General features: G+C 39.1%; 1 protein-coding gene across 5 annotated transcripts in view; it reads left to right on the top strand.

Annotated features, from left to right (window-relative positions):
- Window positions 1-19,162, top strand: part of LOC131534257 (bactericidal permeability-increasing protein-like) — a 56,152-nt gene that overhangs the window by 26,066 nt on the left and 10,924 nt on the right. For 3 of the 5 annotated variants that reach the window (XM_058767037.1, XM_058767038.1, XM_058767034.1), the window contains 2 exons: window positions 17,479-17,584; window positions 18,435-18,581. In XM_058767037.1, the coding sequence (XP_058623020.1) occupies window positions 17,479-17,584; window positions 18,435-18,581 (253 nt within the window). The remainder of the gene's footprint in view (window positions 1-17,478; window positions 17,585-18,434; window positions 18,582-19,162) is intronic. The other 2 variants (XM_058767036.1, XM_058767035.1) reach the window with 1 other exon arrangement.

Raw genomic sequence — 19,162 nt, 5'->3', positions numbered from 1 at the left:
AATCTGAAGCTTCAAAAAAATCTAAAGCAGTGCAACATGCATATAATCAGATATTGGATTTGAAACTAAGTGGATTATTTGGCCACAACTCTTTTTCACTTGGCTCTGTTGACAAAGCTAAGCGTGTCCTATATGAACACACAGCTAAAGCAACCAACATTATATTAACATCAAAATATCAAGGGTCAAGAACCCAACAAAAGGTAACACTGGTCTCTTTGATGGTGATTTCAAACAAAACAACAAAGCATCTAAACCTCTGTTAATTCTCAATAAGAGCTTCTCTAGAAGTCTGACAGAAATAAAGTCAATCTGATGCTGTTTGTGGAGTTGTTTAATCAGATCTTGAGACATTTAATGTCTTCTTTTATTTCAGTTGATTTCATCTTTGGCTGTGGCTGAAGTCAGTTGTAGTTCTTGTGTTTCTCTTTCCTTCGGTGATTCTTCTTGATAACAGCAGCTGTTCATCATTAATGGTCAATCATCACATAATTATCTTCTTAACTCCAACAGTGCTTCAATGTTACTTTAACACTCTGTAGTGTGGAAACACATGAACACTGAGCAGTGTGGGGACTTTGCTGTGAACTATTACATAAATCTTACCTGTTTCATTCACGTATGACTGATGGGTATGAATCACATTAAGTTTATTGATTTGTTTATGTTAAAACTATGTAATCTAAATGGATGGAAAATTGTTATGCAATTGAATTACATAAAATGTAAATTAAGACAGAATCATTTTTTTGAGTGTATGAGCCCTTAATAAATAAATAAATTAACAGAAATAAAGGGACTTAGTGGTATGAGTGTTTAAAGGAATAGGGTCAATAAAGATTGAATCCAGATGTGTTATAAGATCTTATGTTGGGTGTCTGTGTAAAGAGAGAAGGAGGGAGAAAAAACTCTTTGAGAGCAGTGCTGGTGGAGAAGAAATATTAAGATAAGAAATTAAATAAAGAACATTAAAACTAATAAGTGCGCACTAACGTAAACAGAAGAGGCAATAGATAATAGGAAAAAAAAAATATATATATTATTGAAAATTTTATGAATACTGTGTGATCATAAAATAAAGTTGAAAAGAAAAATATAAAGAAAGAGTATATACATCAGATAGAATAAAAGACTGAAGTAAAAGGAGCAAATCATTGAATAAAGGATAAGATTAATTGAAAAATAGTGACAACATTTTTATATAAAATAAAAAAAAATAAAACGAATAAAACTAAATAGATTGAAAGAGAAATTATGGCCGCTACTCCGGTAGAGATATTAGGATTAAAATATCCTTTGTGTAAAGATATGATAAATAAAATTTCAGACAAATGGCAAAAGAGAACAAAAAATATAATGACAAAATGGCCAAAGGAAGGGACGTTTGATGTAGCGTTGTGTGAGGAAATGGAAACTCTGGTAAAAAACTACAAACCAAAATGTGTCAATAAAAAGCGTGAAAAAAGAGAGAGAAAGAGAGAGAAAGAACAAGAAGTGTTGGCTATGTTTAAAAAGGAAGGTAAGAACACCTTAAAAAATATAAGGCAGGCCAGGAAAATTTTAAAGGAGGCAGATAAAGAAACATGCAAAAAAGAGATGCTATTTTCTCAACCTCCTCCTTATATGTCAGGAGAAAGGCTACTACCGCTTCTCAAGGGGAAGGTAGATGTGAAGGGGGAAATAGAGGTTGAAGGTCAAGTTGAATTTGAACCAGATGTAAAAGCAGGGAGCAGAGAACAGAAAAAGGAGAAGGAGGGGTATTTACCCATGGACTGTTATGAGCAAGCACGTTTAGCTTTAAACCAGATGAAATCAGACCAGGAAGATAAAACAAGATATGAGGAAGTGTTAGAAAGATTAAGGAGAAAAGATCGTGAAATTAAAGCACAAGTAGAAATGATTGAACAGGAGTTGGGTCAAAAAATCAGAGAATCAGGCAAAAAAATTCAAAAGGAAAATGAGTTGGAGAGACAGAGAAGTAAGCTGTTTGACAGCAATGAGGAAATTAATGTTGAAGGAGAAATATTTGATACAAGAAAATGGGAGCAAGGCAGAGAAAAAGGAACACTTAGACCACTGGCTGCACAACTTCCGTCAATACGTCCCTTGGGCCTCTCAGGACCTCGAGGGACTGGTGACGCGCCTTCCGGAAATGAATGACGGAGCTGGCAGATGGATCAAAGTTTTTGAGGAGGAAACTATGGGCAAACTTTTGGCTGTGGGAGACATTAAAGCATTGCTGGCAAAAATAATAGGAGGGGCAAAGCTGGATGAAATTTTGCAAGCAGCCGCTCTAGACAGAGCAGTGAACTCTCACAATATGGATGGAATTGTTTTTGATGCATTTCGTCCAACAGTATGGCAAGCATTACGACTGGAGTATCCGAACAAGCTGGACCCTAAGATTCTTAGAGGAGCTCAGCGGGGAGATACTGAAAATCCAGCCGTGTATATCCAGAGACAGTTGAAAAACTGGAAACAAGAGACTGAAATAAATCCAGAGGGGGATCCTCTGATGGCTACGTTATTCAGACAAGCTGTAATTGATGCCATGCCTCTAGCCGTAAAGAGCAGGCTAGAAGATGTTGTTGGCTTGAACTCAAAAACTCATAAAGAATTTTGTCAGAGAGGAAGAGGCAGACCTTATACTGGCCTACCAGATCTATGCTGGATCTGCAATCAGCCAGGACATATCCGATATAATTGTCCCACTTTGTCATACCAACAATATCCTCGAGGGGGCAGAGAAGAAGGCTGGCAGCAGTCCAATCGAGGTACAGGAGAGGCCCTGTTAATCCGTGGAGGGGACCAAATCAGGGATACTAGGGGTGCCCAGAGAATCCTACAGGGGAGAACCAGTTACCAATGTTAACAACTAAAGCAAATCAAGAGCCTATTATGCAAATTAAGATAGAGGGTAAAGACACACCCATGATGTTATACACAGGAGCAATTTTTACTTGCTTAAATTCAAAATATGCTTCACATCTCCCCTTGTCTGGAAAATTCACAAAGCCAGTAGGATTCTCGGGACAAATGCAATTAATTCCGATGACAGCTCCAGTGTGTCTACAAACAAAAAATCAAAGTATAACCATGCCCATTCTTGTATCAAATCAAACTCCTATCAACTTGTTAGGAAGAGACGCATTATGCAGATTGGGGTTACAAATTTGGTGTTCTCCAGAAGGAATATTTATCGATGCAATAGGAACAGAAATGCAAATGGTAGTTACAGAGCCAAAAGCGAATGTCTATTGGATAGGACAGATAGAACAAGATGTGAGACAAACAGTAAACAAATGGGGAAAGTTTATTGAAGCACAGATTCCTGAAGCACGGTTAACAAAATCAGAATTTCATTGTACAATGATCTATGATCAGGACAGAGATGAAAAAATAGAACAGAAATGGCAGGAAGAAACAAAAGGTCAAAAAGTCGAGACAGTGTCTGAGTATATCATAATAGGTAAACAAGGAGCAGCTTTAAATATTCCAAACAGTGAATTTGTAGAAAAATGGTTCAATGTAACTGATTCTGTCCCACATATTGCGATATATGCACTGTAAAACCCGACAAGTTAGGGTAACTCAAACCGTTTGAGTAAACCGATTGCCTTAAAACATTTAAGTTTTTAAAACTAACAATAATGAGTGCTCTGAACATATTTCAGTTGAGTTCAGTTAAGTGATTAATTAAGTGCTGATTGAGCATTAGTGATGAACACCTGCTGTTAACAAACAGAATCACTTACAGAAAGAGAAACTCAAGAACAACAGCTGACTTCAGCCATAGCCTTAGATGAAATCAACTGAAATAAAATACATTAAATCTCTCAAAACCTGATTAAACAACCCCACAAACAGCATCACCAGCTCCACTTATTAATAACCAGATTGACTTTATTTCTGTCAGACATCTACAGAAGATCTTATTGAGAATTAACTCAGGTTTAGATGTTGATTTGTTTCAATTGAAGTAACCATGTTAGAGATCAGTGTCTGCTTTTGTTGGGCTCTTGACCCTTGACTTCTGTGTTAGTTGTTTGTTTTTTTTCCTCTGGTTGTTGTAATCATGTGTTCTTCAAACATATTTGTTACAACTCAAAAGCCCAGAGAAAATGATCGGTAGTTGGTTGTTGTATATTTGTAATGACGATCATCTGTAAGTGAGCTGATCTAATTGAGAGTGAAGATAGGCTCATTGTGTGTCTAGTCTCTGGTTAAATGGATGTTGTATTGATTATAGTAAAAGTGATTTTAAGAGCCTGTGGTTCTGTGACCGTCAGTTAATATAAAGGACTTTCTAAACAGTTTGTCCACAAAAAGTTTGAATCCATGGCAGAAATTAGACTCACACAGACATCAAGAATCAGCTTATGAACCTCAACAATGGTGACCATCAAAAAAAATTAATGCTGCAATGCATGCTGGAAGCCATGGATGAGTTTTGTACTATGATATTACCCAGCATGCATTGCAGCATGACTTTTTTTTTTTTTTAATGGTTACCATTGTTGAGGTTCATAAGCTGATTATTGATGTCTGTGTGAATCTAGTTTGTAACATAGATTAAAACTTTTTGTGGACAAACTGTTTAGAAAGTCCTTTCTACTAACTGACTGTCACAGAGCTGGTGGTTCTTAGAATCGCTTTTACTATAATTAATACAACACCCATTTAATCAGAGATTAGACACACAATGAGCCTATCTTCACTCTCAATTAGATCAGCTCACTTACAGATGATCATCATTATAAATATATAACAACCAACTACCAATAATTTTCTCTGGACTTTTGAGTTGCAACAAATATGTTCGAGGAACACATGACTACAACAGCCAGAGAAAACAAAAAAAAAAACTACTAACACAGAAGTCAAGGGTCAAGAACCCAACAAAAGCAGACACTGATCTCTAACATGGTTACTTCAAATGAAACAAATCAACATCTAAACCTTAGTTAATTCTCAATAAGATCTTCTGTAGATGTCTGACAGAAATAAAGTCAGTCTGGTTATTAATAAGTGGAGCTGGTGATGCTGTTTGTGGGGTTGTTTAATCAGATATTGAGATTTAATGTATTTTATTTCAATTGATTTCATCTAAGCATGTGTCTAAAGTCAGTTGTAGTTCTTGTGTTTCTCTTTCTGTCAGTGATTCTGTTTGTTAACAGCAGGTGTCCATCACTAATGCTCAATCAGCACTTAATTAATCAATTAACTGAACTCAACTGAAATAAGTTCAGTGCACTCATAATTGTTAGATTTAAAAACTTAAAAGTTTTAAGACAATAAGTTTCATCAAATGGTTTGAGTTATCCTAACTTGGGTTTTTAAGGCAATTGGTTTACTCAAACGGTTTGAGTTACCGTGACTTGTTGAGCATATATCTTATTTAGTGAACTCAACTGAAATAAGTTCAGTGCACTCATAATTGTTAGATTTAAAAACTTAAATATTTTAAGACAATAAGTTTCCTCAAACGGTTTGAGTTAACCTAACTTGTCAGGTTTTTAAGGCAATCGGTTTACTCAATCGGTTTGAGTTACGCTAACTGTTGGGTTTTACAGTGTGTAGGAAAAAACTGGGAAACAAAAGATTTAGGACCAATGATGAGAGAAGCAGGAAAGAGCAAATGGGAATCAACAGAACATCCGTTGATTTTTCATTCAGCTGACAAAAATTACATCAAAATTTTGTGTGCAACCAGTTTGCTGGGTATTCCACAGGAAGTAGTAATCAGTCAAAAGAATTTAACACAGATGACCACAACATCTGAATTACTAAACAATACTGAGACTGAATTGTTTAGGGAAATGGAGAGACAGGTACCAACTGAATTGTGGTCACAACATGATACTGATGTAGGATTAATAAAATCAGCTAATCCAGTAAGAGTTCAACTTAAGCCAGATGCACGTCTACCCAGAAAAGCACAATATCCTTTGAAACCAGAGGCTGAGGCAGGCATAAAAGACAATATCGAAGGTTTAGTGAAGGCAGGAGTTTTAACAGAAACATCTAGTTACTGTAACACTCCAATTATGCCTATACTAAATGCAGACAAAAACTGATGGCGTCTTGTTCATGATTTACGAGCAATCAATGAAATAGTTGAAGATTTGCCAGCTGATGTGCCAAACCCACACACGTTACTAACGAACGTCCCTCCTGATGCTAAATACTTTACCGTAATTGATCTCTGCTCCGCCTACTTCAGCGTGCCATTAGCAGAGGAGAGTAGATACCTGTTTGCGTTTACCTATGCAGGAAAAAAGTATAGTTATGCAAGAATTCCTCAAGGATTTAAGCATTCGCCACATATATTCAATCAAGTGCTAAAAGCCGATCTAGAAGATCTTGAAATAGATGGAACGCTAATACAGTACGTAGATGATTTACTCGTTTGTAGTTCTTCGTTAGAACAATGTCAAAGCGACTCAATTAAAGTCTTAACAAAATTGGCTCAGGGAGGACACAAAGTATTTTATTTTTAAAGATAAAATACAGTATTGTCAACCTCAAGTTGAATACTTAGGAAGATTGATTGCCTATGGCACACGTGCTATAGCACCCTCTCAATTAGAAGGTATAAGTAAAACGCTGATGCTTCAAACAGTAGGACAAATTATGACTTTTTTAGGAATGACTGGCTTTAGTTCAGACTGGATAGAAGACTATGCAGTAAAAACAGGACCATTAAGAGAAATGATGAAACAGGCAGGGATTCAGCATCTAAGTAATCCATTAATATGGAACACAGATGCAATACTGGCATTTGAAACAATAAAAAAAGAATTACAACAGGCACCTGCCCTAGGAACAGCCAATTATAATAAAATGTTTCACCTCTATGTGTCTAACAGAGATGATGGGTATGCATCAGCTATACTAATGCAGGAAACTTGCAGTGGGAGGAAAAAACAACCTGTAGCTTATTACAGCACAAAGCTGGATAATGTTGCACAGGGATACCCTCCATGCTACCAACAGGGCCTAGCGGCAGTATATTATGCTTATGAAAAAGCATCCACAATAACTATGGAGTACCCAGTAACTATTAACCCAGCCACAGCCATATCACCCTGCAGCCCAAGACTGGTTGCCCATGGAAGCTAAGCAGGGCTGAGCCTGGTCAGTACCTGAATGGGAGACCTCCTGGGAAAACTAGGTTGCTGTTGGAAGAGGTGTTAGTGAGGCCAGCAGGGGGTGCTCACCTGCAGTCTGTGTGGGTCCTAATGCCCCAGTATAGTGACGGGGACACTATACTGTAAAAAAGCACCGTCTTTCGGATGAGACGTTAAACCGAGGTCCTGACTCTCTGTGGTCATTAAAAATCCCATGACACTCATTGTAAAGAGTAGGGGTGTAACCCTGGTGTCCTGGCCAAATTCCCTCCACTGGCCCTTGTCTATCATGGCTTCCCAATAATCCCCATCCACTTGATTGGCTCTATGACACTCTCTCCTCTCCACCTGTAGCTGGTGTGTGGTGAGTGCAGTGGCGCTGTTGTCCTGTGGCTGCCGTCGCATCATCCAAGTGGTTGAGGAGAGACACCCCACATGATTGTAAAGTGCTTTGGGTGTATTGCAATACACATTAAAAGCGCTATATAAATGCCTCATTCATTCATTCATATTTACTCTCATCACAAAACTGTGGAATTGTTAGAGCAGGGAAAATTTGTTCTAACACAGGCTTGAATTTTGGCCTATTCCTCATTACTTACGTATCCAGACGTAACTATTAAGCAATGTCATACAGTCAATCCAGCTGACTTGATCCCTTTGTCTTTTGAAGGAAAACCTCATGATTGTGTGAATGAGTCATTGCCATTTACCAGATTACGACCAGATCTTGAGTCGACACCCATTTCTGAAGCAGAAGTCACTTACTTTGTAGATGGTTCTAGCTTTAGAGATCATGAAGGAACTCATACAGGATATTCAGTGATGAAGAAGGACAAGAAAGAATTTGTACCAGTAATATCACAGCAATGTGTACAACCTTGTTCTGCTCAATTGGCTGAATTGAAAGCTCTTACAGCTGCATGTCAGTTAGCAGAGCGACAAACTGCTAACATTTTCACTGATTCAGCATATGCTCATGGTGTATGTCACCTATTTGGTGCCGTGTGGAAACAAAGAGGTTTCAAAAAGAGTGATGGGACTCCCATCCAACACGGTGATCAAATAGGGCAATTAATTTCTGCTATGATGCTACCGAAAAGATTAGCAATAATCAAATGTCAAGCACATAAAAAAGGAAATGATTATGTCATTAAGGGAAACAATGCAGCAGATCTACAGGCTAAAAAGGCTGCTGGATGTCAAATAGCAGTATTAACACCTGTAGTACTTATAGAACCTCAACCTAAATTGGATGACATAATTCGAATTCAGCAACAAGCAGGCCCTTACGAACAGTCAATGTGGCACCAGAGGGGGGCCAAAAAAGACTCACAAGAAATTTGGCGTACACATGAAGGACACATGGTGGCGCCAATTTCACTTTTGAATATTCTTATCGCAGATGCGCATGGTTTTGACCATTGCGCAAGGGGGGAAGTGGTAAGAAAAATTAAAAAGCAAGGATATTGGTCTTCTTATTTGTATGCAACAGTGGATGAATTCTTGTCTACATGCGAAATTTGTGCAAAGTACAATGTGAGAAAAGGGATAACGACACCCATAGGGCATATACCGGTACCGGATGGGCCTTTTAAACATCTGGTCGTTGACTACGTGGACATGATAAAGCGGGTACAAGGTAAAAGATACATGTTGGTGATCGTTGACAGATTTAGCAAATGGGTGGAGGCAGTACCGTCAGCAGATCTAGGAGCAGGGACAGTAATCAAATTTCTAACAAGAGAAGTAATTCCTAGATTTGGGATACCATCAGAAATAAGTTCAGATAATGGTTCGGCATTCATACAAAAAACGGTAAAACAAGTGTTGCAACAATTAAGAATAAAACAAAGACTAGGTTGCATTTACCATCCTCAAAGTCAAGGACAGGTAGAGAAAATGAATGGAATTATCAAGGCCAAAATAAACTAAATATGTGAAAGTACTAAACTTAATTGGATTGATGCTTTGCCTCTAGCACTAATGAGCTATCGCATGCAAACTAACCGCACCACGCATTTAACACCTCATGAGATGCTTACAGGTCGGCCTATGCCAGTGCCACATTGTAGAGGTCCCTACAAAGGACCGCCTCTAGAGCAGTTACAAATGGAACTTCGTTCATATATGAAGAAACTAACTGCCATACATAAAGCTATCTATTTACAGTAAAAAAGAAAAGAGCCGAGCGAGGAAACGGAGACAACGTGTCCAGTTGTTCCAGGTGACCAAGTATATCTGAGGGTGTTCCGAAGGAAATGGAATGAGCCGAGGAGAGAAGGCCCGTACACAGTGGTGAGAGCAACTCCGACAGCAGTGCAAGTGGAGGGCAGTACAACTTGGTATCATCTAAACCACTGCACAAGAGTTCCCAAGAAAAAGCCAGAAAGGCAGGAAAACAGACAGGTAGACAATGCGACAGAAAGTGACAAGGAGGAACCTGAAACACAGGATGAAGTGCAAACAAAAGACAGCACAGAAAAGGTTTCACAAGGAGTTCCAGTCGTCCTGTCAAAGGAACAGGAGAGGGAAGGGAACGAAACAGACAATGTGTTTGGAGATCCTCTTATGCTTAATGTATCTAATAATGCAACTCCAAGCTCAACCCATAGAAAACAACCAGACTTCTCACCAAATGCAACCCCTAGCTACAATAATAGAAAACAACCAAACTTCTCAACAAATGCAAATCCAAGCTCCACCAAAAGAGAGCAATCAGACTTCCCTTCAGTTACAAACACAAGAGGTAACCAACAGCAACCAGACTTCCCAAGAATTGACTTTTCAGCCCGCAAATGAATCTAGCAGTGACTTTAACTTAATCCAAAATGAACAAGCACAAGTAGAGAAGGAAAAAATATCTAGACAAAATAGACACATTGCAGATGACAATTATAACATCACTATTAAAGGCAATTCAGATATATTATGGGAAAAGGCAGAAGATAATAGTTGGTATAAATGGGTAAATTACACAGCCGAAAAAGAAGAATGGGAAAACTGCATAGTTTGCCTTGAAGCAAGACCGATTTTATATATTGTACCAATACCTATACACAGTTCTAGTTGCAAAATATTTCATGATGATGAATGTCCAGGACTGTCAAACGTAATGGGGTTAGATGTATTAAAAATGGGAGGTAAATGTTTTATTGAAAGAGGTAAAGCGATAAATGTCTTTAGAAACTGTACCCAAAAAATGGCATTTTGCCCATATTGGTGCCAGTTTCTCCAATCCACAACAATTTACAGAGAAGCTACTGAATTGCAATGTGAACGTACCCGTAAATGGCCTATCATACAAGAAACAAAAATACAAAAGCCACAAGGAAGAATACAATTAATGGCAGATCAGGAATTTGAATGTTATGAGAAAAAGGGAAATGTTGACGTAGGAAGATTTAAAGGAAAGTGTAGCAAAATACGGCAAATACCGCGATGCACAGTTGACTATTTAGTGGTAAAAGAGGGCCCACCACCTATATTTGATGACATTGATATTCCATTGGCAGACATATGGTGGATGTGTGGATTAGAATATGGCCTTTTGACAACATTGCCAGAAAAATGGTCAGGATTATGTACTAGGGTTATGTTGACACATAAAATGAGTCACATCTCTTTAGATGAAGGAGAAACAAAAGAAGGGAAATCTAGATCGAGAAGAGCTTATGAAAAAGACCCTGCAGTTTATATAGATTCAATTGGTCAACCGAGAGGTATACCTTATGAATTTAAAGCAAGAGACGAAGTTAAATCAGGATTTGAATCAATATTCATTTGGATTGCGCAAAATAAAAATACAGAATGGATCAATTATATCTATTACAACCAGCAAAGATTTATTAATTACACTGATGACGCCTTATCACTTTTAGGAGAACAATTAGATGCAACAAGCCGAATGACATGGCAAAACAGAATAGCTTTGGACTATTTGTTAGCTGAAAAGGGAGGAGTCTGTGTTATGTTTGGGGATCAATGCTGTACTTTTATACCAAATAATACTGCTCCAGAAGGAGCATTCACAGAAGTAATGACCAAATTGAAAAACTTAAGGGTTGAACTTAAAACTAATGCTGGGACAGACAGGAAAATGTGGGATTGGTTTGATCTAAGGTTGGGAGCTTGGGGAGCATGGTTTGCTAAACTAGGAATGTTTTTAGGAGTTGCCATAATGATAGGAGGTTTATTATTTTGTTGTGTATTACCTATATTAAGAACATTGGTCGTCAATGCTACTGTGAAACAAATGGAGATGATAAAAGTCCCAAACAACCAACGAATAATCACAGAAAGAAACTTGGATGAGTATTATGAAGGATTGCTAAACAAGCTGATCTTAAATGAGCAAACTTCGGATGATGGATCCAGCGACTCGGATGACTATGAAAAAGAGATGTAAGGATGAGCCATATCCTGGGTGTAAGTGCTAGCCTAACCTCTGCCCAAGGATGGCCCTCTACGATGCGCAAAGTATCTGGGCTGAAGATCAACGGATCCGAACTATTGTTTCTTGGAATATTCAATGTATTATGTTTTGAATGTGTTTTTAAGTGTTTTCATGTGTTTTCAGTCTTCACAACAAATTGTGAGACTTAATGAAGTCTCAAAGGGAGAAATGTAGAAGATTTTTATTGATATTAATCAGAATTACTTAGACGTAATCAAGGTGAATTTTGCCAAAAATGTATCTGTTGAATCTGCCAATATATTCTGAAGGCCTTTGTGTCAAAATGTGTACGTGGCAAAGCACATCTGGAAGAAATGAGGAGGAGGCTTTTTTCCCCCTTTACCATAACAAAGTCAGGGTGGTCTTCTCTCCTATGGGACAGATAGAATTACGTACACTAGCAAAATATAGAATGGTAAACGTGTGGTTCAATATATAGAAACCCCCTCCCCTTGTTAATTTTTGAGTATATATACGAAAGACAAAGAGCATTCGGGAGAACTCCTTTGCAAACGAGTTTTCGGTTTTATCCCATTAAAAAAATAAAACCTACTCTGGAATCAAACTCTGGCACTGCGTTTTGTTCTTTGAACTGCGGCGGACGACACTTCATTAACAGGACAAATATGGGGTGCATTTATAGTTTCTGACTTCAAGACAGACAGTTCAGGTTTAGATTCCTTGACAGAGACAGGCAAGACAGACAGTTCGAAATCAGACACCATGGCTGTTTCAGAACGGGGCGAGAGTTCAGAGATAGCCTCCTCAGCCGGTTCAGAGCGGGACAAATGTTCTAAAGCGGCCTCCGTGGCCATGACAGGGTAAGACGAGGAATTACAGACGGCCTCTATAGCCATGACAGGGCAAGACGAGGATTCGTAGGTGGCCTCCATAGCCGTGACAGGATAGGACAAGAGTTGGTGAGTGGATACCACTGACACGTCCGGAGGTTCTGCAGCTGTGCTGCCACCTGTGGAGAGACTGCAGTGGGTGCCCTCGCCTCGGAGAACCCAGCAGCGAGCGTCACTACCCCAAGAGGTTCAGCAGCATCAGCCGCCACCTCTGGAGACATCTCAGTGGACGCTGCCACCTCGGACAGTTCTGTGGTGGTGTACGCAGCCCAAACGCAACATGAAGCTGTGTTTGTGAAAGCTTTCAGTCTTTTTTCTTATGTAAAATTTATAACATTTACCAAGATTTTTCCCCATCTGTCTCTCCCCACCTTTCTCCATGTCTGATAGGTCAGCCACTCAACACTTTCTTACCCAAAAATATATCTGCGGTTGAACAACTGATTATCAAATCTAACATACTTACTCAAAACCCTTTTGCCTTCACTCATCCAGCCTATTACTCATATAATAAATAGATCTCTTGCCACTGGTTATGTTCCACAAGACCTAAAAGTAGCTACCATCACCCCTATCCTTAAGAAACCTGGACTTGACAATACAGATCTGAACAATTTTAGACCAATTTCAAACCTCCCTTTTGTTGCTAAAATACTAGAGACGGTAGTTGCAGCACAACTGCAGTCTCATTTAGAGAAACATAATCTTTATGAGCAGTTTCAATCTGGTTTCCGTCCCTCTCACAGTACAGAAACAGCACTTTTAAAAGTGGTTAATGATCTCCTTAAGGTTTCTGATTCAGGTGCCCACAGTATCCTGGTTCTCCTTGATCTGAGTGCAACTTTTGATACTGTTTGTCACTCTATACTTCTTTCTCGACTATCTGCTATAGGTATCAATGGTGCTGTTCTTCAGTGGCTAACATCATATCTATCGGATAGACAGCAATTTGTTAGGATAGATAAGAATCGATCTTGGACTGCCATTATTTCCCGTGGTGTACCCCAAGGTTCCATACTTCGTCCACTTTTATTTCTCATTTACGTGCTGCCACTGGGTCAGATTATCAGACGTCATGGTCTCAATTTTCATAGTTACGCTGATGATATTCAAATCTATTTTACAGTTCAACCAAGCTCAGTTTGCCCACCCCCTTCTATTGTTTTCTGTCTTCAAGAACTTAAAACCTGGATGTGAGATAACTTTTTACAACTAAATGCTGACAAAACTGAAATCCTGCTAGTTGGCTCTAAATCTCAGAGCTCCTCCCAGCATGACATCTTCATAGATATTGATGGTGTCCAGATTAGGCCCTCAACAACTGTGCGAAATTTGGGAGTGTTGTTTGACTCTGCGCTATGCTTTGATTCACACATTGGTCAGATTGTTAAATCATGCTTTTACAAACTGCAAAATATTGTTCGTATACGTCCCTCACTTAATTTTGCAGATGCTGAAACTATTATTCATGCTTTTATAACCTCTAGATTGGACTACTGTAACTCCTTATTTAGCGGCTTACCTGCCAAAGTTATTAATCGTCTCCAAATGGTACAAAACTCTGCTGCTCGAGTCCTTACATTTAATAAAAAATCTGCGCATATCACTCCCATCCTCCACCAACTTCACTGGCTTCCTGTGCACAAACGTATTCAGTTCAAACTCTTAGTTTTAGTTTATAAGGCCCATAATGGCCTCGCACCTCAATACCTAGTCGAGTTAGTGCAACCATATGTTCCTGCACGGACTCTCAGATCTAGCAATGATAACTTGCTTGTTGTGCCCAAGTATAAACTCTCTACGGTGGGTGGCAGAGCTTTCTGTATTATGGGCCCTAAGCTATGGAATAAGCTGCCCCATAATGTTCATGCTGCCTCCTCTCTCCAGACCTTTAAGTCTCAACTTAAAACTCATCTATTCACATTGTTCTCCAAATAACTCTTCTGCCTCTCTGTTTTTCTTTTCATCAACTTTCATCATATGATTGCGAGACCTCTTGTCTTTAATTAATTGTAGTTCCTTGTTGTCAACACTTGTTTGTATGATTGTTCCTTCTGATTGTTTGGTGTATTATGTTTGCCAATTGCTTGTATTACTTTGTAAAGTGACCTTGGGTTCTTGAAAGGCGCTATAAAAATAAAACATTATTATTATTATTATTATTATTATTATAAAGCGATTTCCATCATGGGAAGCACTTCGGAGAGGGGAATGAGTTTATGAGCAGGCGGACTGGAGTGATTAGGTTTGGAGATAACCACGCTGGATGCCAACCTCTGATGCTTGATGACAGGTTCCCTTGATAGGACAGTGGAGGGTTGCAGTATAACACCTGCAACAGGACGTTGCTCTGGAGTGGTAGACATGAAATGAAGTGGTTCTGGAAGGTCAGACGAGACATGGAAAGGCTCTGGCAGATCGGACGAGACGTGACGAGACTCTGGCAGATCAGAAGAGACGTGACGAGACTCTGGCAGATCAGCTGTGACGTGACGAGGCTCTGGCAGATCAGCTGTGATGTGACGAGGCTCTGGCAGATCAGCTGTGACGTGACGTAACGTGACTCTGGGTGATCAGCTGTGATGTGACGAGATTCTGGAAGACCAGCCGAGACGTGGCGAGACTCTGGCAGATCAGCCAAGACGTGACGAGACTCTGGCAGATCAGCTGTGACGTGATTCTGGAAGATCAGCCGAGACATGATGAGACTCTGGCAGATCAGCTGTGACGTGAAGAGACGTGACTCTGGGTGATCAGCTGTGACGTGAAGAGACGTGACTCTGGGTGATCAGCTGTGATGTGACGAGATTCTGGAAGATCAGCCGTGCCGTGAGGAGGCTCTGGCAGCTGTGACGTGACAAGGCTCTGGCAGATCAGCTGAGACGTGACGAGACTCTGGCAGATCAGCTGTGCCGTAAGGAGGCTCTGGCAGCTGAGACGTGACGAGTCTCTGGCAGATCAGCTGTGACGTGATGTGACTCTGGGTGAACAGCTGAGATGTGACTTGGCTCACAAAGATCAGCTGAGAAATGACGGTGCGTTGTTGCGTCCGCCATTTTGTGAGTGCATTATGGTGCGTCCGCCATCTCAGTCACAGACCCGGTGTCGCGTACCTCTTCCGTGACACCCACAGTAAACAAAGAGCCAGCACACAGCAAAGCATAGTCCATAAAATCCTTTAAACATTAAACTTTCTTTCAGGTAACCATGACTTTACGGTCTCACTTAGTCCGAAACGAAAAATGTCTTTTCATACAACCTCATCAAAAGGTGCCTTGTCAGATAACACACAAAACAGTGACGTACTCCTCAAAGACTCTCTTGACACAGGTCAAGCAGCTGATTGAATGGGTCCATACCTGACCAGGGTCCGTTAGAAAAGCCGCTGGATCCTCGAGTGGCTGAGTATTCTGTAACGAGGCAGACGAGACGTGAGACATGCGGATCCAAGTGCAAGCTTTATTTGTAAAACATGGTCAAAATACAGGCAGGGTCGGTCAAACAACAGCAAACAGTATCGAGAGGGCTAGACAAGAGAGGTAATCCAAAACGAGAGCGATAATCCAGGCAAGGCGCGAACAGAGTCCGAAACGGCAAGACAAGGGTTAATCCAAACAGACAATAGATCCAGGGCAGGCGGCTGACAGACGAGACGAGATAAACCAGGCAAGGATCAGGACACAGATGAAACAGACTATAAACAAGGTTAGGCTAGACTTAACTTCAGAAAACGCGGAATGGCTCAGTAAGGTTGCTATCACTAGGAGAGAGATAAATGCAGATAACACTCGGTGATCTGACTAAGGAAGTCCATGGTTTAAGTAAGCTGTGTGATCAGTGCAATCAGCTGTGTGTGTGTGTGTGTGTGTGTCGTCAGTGCAATGGATGATGGGTACTGTAGTCCGTGGGTGACATGCAACAGTAGTGTAGTGCAAGAATCAATTCAAAGGAAGGGCGACCTCTGGTGGCTATTGGGCGGAAGGCCACAGACCGAATTCGTGACAATTACACAGTCTAACTGATCATTGTTTTTGTATAAGCACCTTGTCAAAGTTATAGGATAATAATTTATGGGATCGGTATCTGCTCCTACCTTTGGAATAGTTATAATTTTTACTTCCAGCCAAGAGAGTGGATTTTTAAAGTATTTTTCATATTTAATATATATATATATATATATATATATATATATATATTAATATTTAAATATATAGTGTGAGGTAGAGAAACTGGTCCAATGGCTGTGCTATGGGATATTTTAATAGCTTGGAGAAAGGCTTATGGTTGGTTTCAAATTGTTGGAAAAAAGGGAATCTTTAAGTAGTAATATAGTAAGACACTGATATTAAAAGGCCAAATTTAATATACACCTTATTGATGATGCATATATTGTAAGCAGATGAACCCAGAATATAAACGCAATGTGCAAAGTTTCACAGTTTAAATTTTTTTCCCCTCATAGAAATCCATTATAAAGAAAACACTTAACCATTTAGCGCACTGCAGTTATATTCCGGGCTCATCTGTTTGCCTATATAAGCTGTATACTGAATTTGATATTTTAATATCACTGTTTTTAATACATTAACGCACTAATAAGTGTTTTTCACATTAAACTTTTTAGAATGTCCCGCTGTTTTTAGTGATTGAAATATTGGGGTGGATGCTTTATGGATTGAAAATGGCCAAATCTTGCATTTTATTCACATATCTTTGATTTATTCTTTTGAGAGTTGTTTAAATATTTGTGGCATGGAAATGGGTGGAAAATTGACAGGCTTTCGCTGCAGTTCTATGGATGTTTTGCCCTCCAGGTCTTCAAGCCAGTAACGTGACTAAAAACTATGAATATGACTTTATTACAATGATGCTATGGATTTTTTTTAATAATATGTGGTTCAGTAATCTGATTCAAACACTGCAGGGACAGAGATAATGCTTACATGTAACCTCTCATTGAATAAGGATAGAGATATCATAATAAAGGAGGTACAGAAAAAAAACCTCGCCTTGAAGCTTTTTTGTTTGTTTGTTTTGGCAGTTGCAATCACTGACATTAAGAAGACACTCATAGGGATGGAAATTCCAGAGATAAATGGTACAGCACAGATACCTGTGATTGGTCAAGTTCAGTATATTGCTAAAGGGTGAGTCCAGAGACCAGACCTTACAATGTTCTCCTGCAAAATAAAATTTTGTTGACTTCCAAATTAAATGGTTACTCCACCCCAAAATGAAAATGTTCTCATTAATCACTTACCCCCATGTCAGGATGGATGCGCTGTTTTTTCCAAACCCGTAAAAACTTTGTTCGTCTTCGGGAACACAATTTAAGATATTTTGGATGAAAACAGGGAAGCTTGTTACTGTCCCATTGACTGCCAAACAATTATCACTGTCAAGGTCCAGTAAAGTATGAAAGACATCGTCAGAATACTCCATCTGCCATCAGTGGTTCAACCGTAACGTTATGAAGCTACGAGAATACCTTTTGTACAGAAAGAAAACAAAAATAATGACTTTATTCAGCCGCAATGAAAGGATACGTCTTCTACGCATATTTACGCTTTGATTTGTACAAAAACAGCACATCCTTCCATTGCTACTGACACAGAACTGCATACGCTATGTGCGTCCAGCGGATGCTCTCCAAAAAGGCGCTATGGTGATGTTACGGTGTCGAATTGTTGAATAAAGTCGTTATTTTTATTTTCTTTCTGTACAAAAAGTATTCTCGTAGCTTCATAAAATACAGATTGAACCACTGATGGCGTATTCTGATGATGTCTTTCATACTTTTCTGGACCTTGACAGTGAAAATTGTTTGGCAGTCAATGGGACAGACACAAGCCTCCCTGTTTTCATCTAAAATATCTTAAATTGTGTTCCGAAGACGAATGAAGCTTTCACGGGTTAGGAACGACATGGGGGTAAGTGATTAATGACAAAATTTTCATTTTGGGGTGGAGTAACCCTTTAAGCATTGTTTATCTCTAGTATTTGTATTCTTGACAGATTTAAGATTCAAAATCTGGGAAATTTTGAATCAGTGGTGAACTTTGTTGCTGGAACTGGAGTCAGTATAAATATTAAGAGTGCCGACCTTTACCTTTCTGGAAACTGGACAGTACGGTCAAATAAAATGTAAGTATAATGTTCATATCACTAATGTTAATCAAAAAATATTTAGAAAAAAATAACACAATAAACAGACAAAGGGAATACGGAATGCAAACACTTCTGGATGATGCAAGCCAAAATAACTGGATATATTTTCATTTTTATGTGAACTATGCCTTTAAATTTTGAGTACAGATTTTGATTTCTCCTTAATGAGAAATGGAAACAAACCAAATTTTGCTGAGATTGGACTACATTTGGGGTGTGCTCAACAAAGCTGAAATTGTCTTAATGTCTAAAAGTCTTAATGACCATACACTGTAAAACCCGACAAGTTAGGGTAACTCAAACCATTTGAGTAAACCAATTTCCCTTGGTTTAAACCATGTAAGTTTTAAAACCTGCAGTTAAGTAATTAAGTGATTAATTAAGTGTTGATTGAGCATTAGTGATGAACACCTGCTGTTAACAAACAGAATCACTGAAGAAAAGATAAACACAAGAACTACAACTGACTTCAGCCATAGCCTTAGATGAAATCAACTGAAATAAAATACATGAAAGCTCTCAAAATCTGATTAAACAACCCCACAAACAGCATCACC

The sequence above is a fragment of the Onychostoma macrolepis genome, chromosome 25 (assembly GCF_012432095.1).
Source record: "Onychostoma macrolepis isolate SWU-2019 chromosome 25, ASM1243209v1, whole genome shotgun sequence".
Taxonomy (NCBI): Eukaryota; Metazoa; Chordata; class Actinopteri; order Cypriniformes; family Cyprinidae; genus Onychostoma; species Onychostoma macrolepis.
The sequence above is the reverse complement of the archived record's forward strand: the minus strand, read 5'-3'. Positions and strand labels throughout refer to the sequence as shown.